Below are 8,216 nucleotides of genomic sequence, written 5' to 3' on the forward strand. Positions count from 1 at the left end.
TGTTTGGTTAGTGTTCATTAGTTTGCACTTTGTCTTATCTCTACCCTTGAAGAAGGTCAATACTTCCTGTTTAATAAAAGGGAACAAAGAAGACAAGAACAATTGAAAGAACAAGAACAAGCTAACCTGCCAAAAAAAACCCTAACCTGAGCCTCTTGTAGTTCTTTCATTGGATGGCATTGTCAGGCATCCTTTAATGTGCACCTTTTCTCTGCTTCTGCCATTTTTCTGGCATTTTTAAGTACATTATGGTAAAATTTGTAGCAGTGCATTTTTAAAAAGTCACCAGTTGTCATATGTGTGTTCCTCTGTAAGTAACTTCTTAACAATATTGTCAGGAATGGTAATTAGCATGGTAATAAACTATTAAATGTGGATATTGAACTTTGTTAAATCATATACGTGTTATCTCCACTAGATGGCAGCAGTAGATACATTTAGACTGCACCAATTAGTAATGGGGTTAAGATAGTTCAGTTTTGTTCAGTAGTTCAAAATAGACAGTGACATTGATCCCACATAAGGAAATTCCACGTAATGCAATTCACCCCACAAAAGACAATTCTCTAACCCACAATAAACAAAGAAACTAACCAACCAATCAACAAACTAACAAACTACCTAACTCATATCCTACATAGCATCATACTGTATATGTCTTTGTTTCTGTCTTGAGTTTCTCTAAGGTCAAAACTGATACAGAAGCTTTTCTCTATATTTTCCTTTGCACCTCCTCACCTCATTTTATTTAGTGCCGAAACCAATGGACAGATTACAAAACCCCACCCACTTCTACATCCCCCTACCCCTCTCTCTCTCTGTCTCTTTGTCTCTCTCTCTCTCTCTCTCTCCCTCTTTCCACCTCCTTTCTCACTCTCTCTCTCTCTGTCTTTCTTTCTGGTCCAACACTGTCAGTGTCATCAAGTTCATTGACACAGGACTCTCGTCTCTCTCATGCACACATGCACCCAGACCACAGAAGAAAAAAAAAAATCCAGCCCACTTTCTCAGGGTCAGTGACACAAAAAATATTTCGCTGCATATCTTCCCCATTCACTCTTCTCTTTTCTCTTTCCATCTCATTCCTTTCCTGCTCTTGCTCATGTCTATTCTCCTTCTTCGACTCCTTCTGCTTCTGGCAGACCCCGTCATCTGGAAAACATTTTTCACACACACAGACATTACTGGTTGTTGGTGTTGACTGTAAGTAAGTGGGAACGTGTGTATGTGTGTGATCAGCATGGTAAAAGCTACAGATCATTCAGGGATTATCACATGTCTGTCCTTATCTTGAGGCTTTGATTCACAAAGCTTTCTTTCAGTGACTTTATGTGAGCGCCAGGCTAAAGCCCTATCTTTAGTTATGCCATTATTTGATTAGAGTATTACACGGTTTATTGAGTTTATTTTTTATGAGATTGGTCGACCACATTCCTTGCTTGCTTGTCCGTTAGGGTACGTTTCTGAAGATCGTCCTCCTCAAACCCCATCCCTGCCATTACCTGTTACCATGGCAACCTGCAGAGATCCTGCTGTGGAGAATGAATGATGACTGCTAGCCGGTTTCCAGTCTGTGTCTGTGTCAGAGCACACATGTACATTTTAGAAGGCATTACAATGAATGAGAGTATTTCTTTTTTAAAACACAAAGAGGCTGAGATCTAAATCGCTGCTGTGGAAGGACAAAGATTTTCCAGAGAGGAGAAAGTAGAGTAGGTTAGCTCCCTCCACCCTCCCCTTCTATTCTCTTGTACACTTTTGGCTCACTGAAATCTCAAAGGCATATGATGCAGCCGCTCTCTTCCTCTCCCACACACAATACTATTTGCAAAAATCTTGACAATGGATTTTCTCTGGAGCACAAGATGGGTGCCATTTACTACATGAGAACAATTCACAGTGTCAAATAGTGGCAAGTCACTGAAGTGGCATTCAAATAGTCTTTTCTGGCACTCAGTGTATTGTCCGATGTGGCAGACCCCACCCATTGGGTACTCAGGTTAAATCAAATGCCAGTAATTATTTGCAAAATCAGTTGCTTACTTTTGCTATTATCTTCAACTACTTGCATCAGCACAATCGGAAGAGTTAGCAAGGCGATGTCAAGGTGGCAGAAAGATTTGTGGCATTCAAACAAACTTGGCAGCCTAATTATACATTCTGCACAGTTCAGGCGCTGCTCCCTGGGCTGTAATAAGAGAAATGACAAAGGCAAAGGTTCGCTGTCAAGAGAGAAAAGTTTATTGAAATTTTTACTCAGTTCAGCTAAAATGGAGGAATATGAAGAAAAGACAGAAATGTTCTATGCAAGGCACAGCCACAATGACAGCCAGTGAGATCGCCCCATCATTGTGTTCACAGGCTGACAGTAGCACCCGATCTAAGGCAGGCAGTTCATCACTACAGGTGTGTGCTTTTCATCGTCATTCAGTTGGGCACTATATCACTGTGCAGAATTTGGGTGACTTTCTGTACACACTGATTAGGAGTTTGTGTATCTATGAGTGCATGTTCATGTTTGTGCGTGCGTGTTTGCGTGCGTGTATGTGTGTGTGTGCACACGTGTACAGACAGGTTCAGAGGCTCTACCCACCGCCTCCCTTCCTTTCCTTACTTCCTTTTTAACAGAAACGGTGACCGTTCTTAACTCAGTATGCTCCGTCAGTCTAATGGGTGAATTTCAAGGCTCTTCTCACTTGCCCTCTCCCGTCATTCCTTTCCTCCTAAAATACAACGGAAAAGATTAGACTCATCTGAGGAACCAGAGAGCGTCGAGCGGAGAGGGCATGTGACTGAGGAAAAAGCTTTAAAGCAGAACCCATTCGGTCTGTCTACACTTCTCAGACTGAGGAAGCGACTGTGGGCGCCAGGGCGCAGACAAACAACATGTTGGGATTGTCTGTCTGCAAGCCCCATCCCATTTCATTTCAAGAGCCTCGGCACACTTTTGCACTTTACGTTTCCATGGTAACTATGTTTGTGAAGCGGTCAGCGACAAAGAAAGCATTATTTACAGCACAAACATGTAAATCAGTAAGATCCCTTTATCTGATGTGTTTTATGACTTAGTCTGAGAGAGAGAGAGCATGAAAGCAGCGTTATAGAACCAGCAGAGTAATATTAGAGTAGTTCCATTCACACCACATTTAACAGGAGAAGGTTAGATACTGTAAGTTGTGAGTAATAGAATTCGACATTTACACCAGTAGTTACCATAGATAGGCACAACTCATGCGGACTCGACCCAGTAATATCCCAGAAAATTATCAGGCACAACTTGTGTCAATTGGACTAGAAGGAAAAAAAAAGATAAAGTGTAACCAGATTATTACTAGAATTCCTCCATCAGCAAGTCATTGTAAATCCAAATCTCCAGTCTAAAGCCCAGTAGGAAGAGATGCCAACTCAAGAAAAAGAATTTCCACCCAGAGAGCTTTGGTGCCATGATTTCCAGTTTAGCAGCTCCAATCTCCACCTTACACAAAAGCATACCCACACATCCACCCAAACACAATTACACACCCACACATACACACACAATGCAAAAACAAACAGCGACCTATCTACCAATAGCATTGAGTTACATCGTGGTGAAGTCCGACTGTGCTTTCTCAGTATTCCCAGAGGGTGGCGCTGTCCAGGGAGTCGGCGGTGGCCTTCAGCCCCCCGGCGTGGTCTCCTTTAAGGTACTTCCCCCCCAGGGCGCGGATCGCCATCTTGTTGAGGTCGCAGAACTCAAACAGGAACTGGACAGGTGTGGTGCTGCTGCACACCACCGCCGTGTCCTCTCCAACACACCAGTACTTCCCCTGGGAGTCTGGACAAACAACACACACCTGATGAAGGCTGGCTTACACACAGCACATGTAGGGCTGGACCGTATGGTTGAAATCATTTATTTTGTATCTATTTTTTTCAATATCAACATACAATATATCACAAAATAGCTTACTTATGCAAAAATACATGTCCAATAATCAAATTGATGTTCATTGCATTGAACTGCATGGTAATGTTAAGTGTGATGTCAAACAGACCTCTGAAATTTTCAAATAATATTTCTTAAAATGTTTCATACTTCATTTTGTCTCCCGTTTTCGTCATTTTGAGTGTTTAAATACAATTTGCTTGTGATCATCAATTTAGAGAACAGAACTGTGTATCACAATATCATCAAATCATCACAATATGATTCCACTGAAAGACGATAAACGATAATATTGAATTATTGCCCAGCCCTAAGCACATGTGTTGGTTAGAATGATAAAAGGGTTTCAGATGATTTACAGTAGGTTGATCCACATAGCCTTGTTATTCCTCCCATGAGACCTATTAGATATTGACTTTCTCTAAAGCACAGCAGAGCTGAACAGGGCTGCGGTGAGCAGCACCAATTTAAAGTCACTGCTGTCTCTGTCTCTCTCTGCCTCTCTCTCTCTCTCTCTCTCTCTCTCTCTCTCTCTCTCTCTTAAACACTGCTGCCCACCTTTGAGGCAGTAAGCGCCATTGTGGAACTCGAGCTGGAAAACATCATAGGAGGCTCGGTTGGAGTCCAGCGTTGCCATTCCGGCCTTACGGCAGCCAATGAAACCGTGTTCCCCACGAAGGACAATGATTGGACGGTTGATCAGCTTCATCAGGAACTGCTCCGCCTCCCCTACAGAGAACAACTGGTTAGGGTCGGGGCAGAAAGCTCTGATATCTCTTGGTCTTCATCAGTGTGGTCAGTTTAGAGAAGAGGAAGGGAAACATGACTGACCAGTACTCTCCACAGTGGCGGCCAGCTGTCCGTTCTTCTTGGCAGTCACATACTTGCCGTTTGCTGCACGCACACACACACGCCCGTCACGCCACTCCAGTTCGAAGTAACTGTTGGCAGACCTGTGACACGCACATTGGCAAACGCAATGAGCAGATTGTGAGGCATGATTACGTGGAAGCTAGTGTGTGATAGATAGCCGACATGATGCAGCATGTGTGTGTGTGTGTGTGTGTGTGTGTGTGTGTGTGTGTGGTTACTTGGTGGAGGCAGTGCACTGCAGTCCTCCAGATGCTGTAAGGGTCCAGTATTTTCCAGCGGCGGTTCGGAAGGCACACTTCCTGTCCTCGCGGCTCATCTCCAACTGGAAGACTTCCTGGTCCCCCTCCTCGTCCTGATTGGCTGACAAGTCTATGCCTAGAAAAGTGGGGCAGTCAAATCACAAGAGTCTCATCTCACTTGGCGGTGGTCTCCAGAGACTGCCCTCCTTGTCCTGAAACTCTCCTCTGACCCACAAACCACCCCAGATACAATCTTAAAGGGATAGGATGCCCTGAAATCACTTTTTTTCAGCTGTTCAGCAATGTTCATGACAATATTATAATGAAACGCATACATCCTTAACATTGCATTGCATAATATTTGTTTCCTGGATTTTGTGTGACAATCATGGCTTTGTATCGCCAACTAGCAGCTGAAATGACTTTGATGATGAATGAATGATGATGTTTTGATGATGCGGACGTTTTGAAACATCATACATGTTACCGCCCCCTCTCTTTTTCCTTCAAGAAGCCCATGTGTGTGTCCCTCCCCCCTCGCCCCACTGCTGCTTCTGACGCCCACTTCTTCTGGATTTTTCAAAGGCTGACAAAGGCTAAAACTGAGGGTGTCATATGCCTTTAAAGAAACATTCCACCCTCGGATACTTTTACACAGTTATATATCATCATTCTGTGATGTTCGATGCATTCTAGGAATTATTTTGTGATGAAGTGTTTAATATGAGTGCAATTTACTTTTTTGGTGTCCCCACTTTCCCTCAACCGTCTACTTCTACTTCAGTTAGAGGGAGAGACTTACATTTCCCAGAATGCCTATCGACAACCCCCAGAGAACGTGCATGAACTAGCTGAATGGAGAGTGGTTGAGTGGAGAGTGGAGAGATTACATAGTGATAGTGATAACACAACAATAGCATAGTAACAGCAAGAAAGCGAGTTTTTCCAGTCGGGAAAAAGTGAGAGTCACGGCCGTTACTCAAAACGCAACATGCCTTGTGGCTGCATTGCATTATGGTCTATTAAGAAGTTGGTATCTCTTCCTCTTCTACGATGGATTTCTCCCTGTATGATGAAAGTCGGTGGGTCTCGGTCTAGCAAGAAGCCCCTGCTCTTTGATTTTGAGGGACTGACACCGAAAGTTGATGTTTATTGTTGAGACTTCTGAGTCTTCAGATGAGTTAACAAGAAAGAATAATAAATTAGACACTAGCTCCTTGTCCCCTACCTGTATTACAGTATCAGTATTGCCATTATGGCCATAACTTCATTGAAAAAACATTGTAGTCACATGTCGAGGGTGGGTGATGAAACACTGTGACCCTACAGACCTCAGGCAAACAAAGAGTTTCTCCCATCCTCCACAATTCATCTCTCCTGGAATGCTGCTCTCCCCCCCCCCAACCCCCCCCCCCCCACACACACACACACACACACACACAAACTATTTATGCACGGATTAATGCATATCGACTGCATGGCTACTGTTAATGTTCACTCACACATGCAATCAAGCACAGAGTCACAGTGAGACTGAGTGGCGACAAAGAGGTTACATAGGCTATGGCATACAAGCCACACTTCCTCCATCAGGAAGGGGAGGACCGTCTCACTCACACCTCCCTCTTCATCTTTTCTCTGCCTCTCCCTCTTCCATTTTATCTCTTTTGTCCTCTTCATACAATTCCCTCCTCCTCCTCCCCCTCTCTATTTTAGATGAGTGAGATGACTAACGGTGAATAATTGTAGACTGAAGCTGACCCCCCTCCCCTCTTTAAACCAGCCACAAAACATGGATAGAATTACTGCAGAAAAATGTTAAGCTAGGCAGAGAGTGGCTGAAGGAGGGAGGAGGGAGAGAGAGAGAGAGAGAGAGAGAGAGAGAGAGAGAGAGAGACAGACAGAGAGAGAGAGAGAGAGAGAGAGAGAGGGAGAGAGGGAGCATGATAATGAAAAACACATGGTGCAGGGAGGAAAATGAGAAGCAAGGGGAGGCTCTAATCTGCTGACACACACACACACACACACACACACCAAACTCATGCAACAGCTGTCTGAGTGTAAGCCCAATTATGCAGTGACTTCATCGGTATGGTGAAATGTTCCTTTAGCCAGAAATGTGATTTTCCAGTTTTTTTTTTGTCTGGCACTGTCCAGCTCGGTTGCCCCCCTCCCCTCCCCTCCCCTCCCCTCCTCCCCTCCTCCCCCGGGCCTCACCTTGCCTCGTGGAGACGTTCCTCTCGTTGCCTGCAGTCAGCACGACCTGCGCGTGGCTGCGCTCCAGCCCAAACAGTTCATCCTTGCCAGCGCGGGTGCTCTTCCCAGACTTCATCGTGCCGGTGGGACCCACGGGCGCAAGATACCGCCCGTTGCAGTCACGGAAAGCCACTTTTCCGGAGCGGAACTCCAGCATGTAGCCGGTGTCTTTGTCCGTTTTATTGGACAGACTGCCGTCGTTCCGAAGGAAGCGGTTGTCAGAGGTCTCGAGGTGGTAGCGCTGGTCCCGGTAGACCAGTGTAACGAACGAGTCGACCCCCCAGGGGACATCCCGGTCTATGGACACCTCTTGCCGCTCCCCGTGCGCGCTCAGGTGGGCGAAGCGTTTGCGCGCAAAACTGTAGAGATTGACCTGCGGGTGCACGGCCAGGTGCACGCTCCATTTCTCCGCCGGCGAGGCTGTCTGCGCAAAGCAAGTGATCCGGTCCTCGCTGCCGCCGAGGTACCGGCCGTGCGGCTCGGACTGCAGCGACCACCGCCCGTCCTCGTGCGCTGTGATAACGAAGCGACAGTCCCGGCCGCGCGTCTCGCTCTCCGCGGTAACGTTCCCGTCTTTGTCCGTGGCGAGGTAGCGGCCCAGGTGGGAGACGAGGAACACGGCGCTGCCGTCCTCCCCGGTCTGCTCCAGGGTCCAGGTCTGCTTCTTCTTCAGGCTGCTGGCCGAGGCGTTGATCTTAAAACCGAAAGTCTCCGCCGTCAGATACTTCCCTCCGCTGTTGATGAGACCCAGCGGGATCTGCAGCAGATCACCGGGCCCGTCGGCGCCGCTAGCGGACATGTTTGCGGTGTGAAAAGAGATGCTGAGAGACAGACAGACGGACAGAGGGACTGAGAGACTGTGAGAGAATGTGTGTGTGTCAGAGAGGGAGAGAGAGAGAGAGAGAGTCAGAGCGAGAGAG

General features: G+C 46.3%; 1 protein-coding gene across 2 annotated transcripts; it reads right to left on the minus strand.

Moving 5' to 3' along the window:
- Positions 1–2,230: 2,230 nt before the first annotated feature.
- On the minus strand, positions 2,231–8,216 carry LOC139919571 (fascin-like). 2 transcript variants are annotated; one of them, XM_078282605.1, is made up of 6 exons: positions 7,258–8,216; positions 5,020–5,176; positions 4,760–4,881; positions 4,487–4,657; positions 3,585–3,817; positions 2,231–2,723 (listed from the first exon to the last, which is right to left on the minus strand). In XM_078282605.1, exons 1-5 carry the CDS (start codon positions 8,093–8,095, stop codon positions 3,612–3,614), a joined length of 1,494 nt encoding a protein of 497 aa, XP_078138731.1. In that variant the 5' UTR covers positions 8,096–8,216; the 3' UTR covers positions 2,231–2,723; positions 3,585–3,611. The 2 variants fall into 2 exon arrangements, with proteins under 2 accessions (XP_078138731.1, XP_071765458.2); XM_071909357.2 differs by having other exon boundaries at positions 2,231–3,817.

This window comes from Centroberyx gerrardi, chromosome 3 (genome assembly GCF_048128805.1).
Source record: "Centroberyx gerrardi isolate f3 chromosome 3, fCenGer3.hap1.cur.20231027, whole genome shotgun sequence".
Lineage (NCBI taxonomy): Eukaryota > Metazoa > Chordata > Actinopteri > Beryciformes > Berycidae > Centroberyx > Centroberyx gerrardi.

Excerpts from the sequence above, each read along its gene's own strand:
- LOC139919571 (XM_078282605.1), bottom strand. The coding sequence starts at position 8,095 with ATGTCCGCTAGCGGCGCCGACGGGCCCGGTGATCTGCTGCAGATCCCG. Across the intron at positions 4,882-5,019 it reads CAGTGCACTGCCTCCACCAA|GTCTGCCAACAGTTACTTCG; the intron begins GTAACCACACAC and ends TGCGTGTCACAG. Across the intron at positions 3,818-4,486 it reads TGGCGCTTACTGCCTCAAAG|ACTCCCAGGGGAAGTACTGG; the intron begins GTGGGCAGCAGT and ends TTGTTTGTCCAG.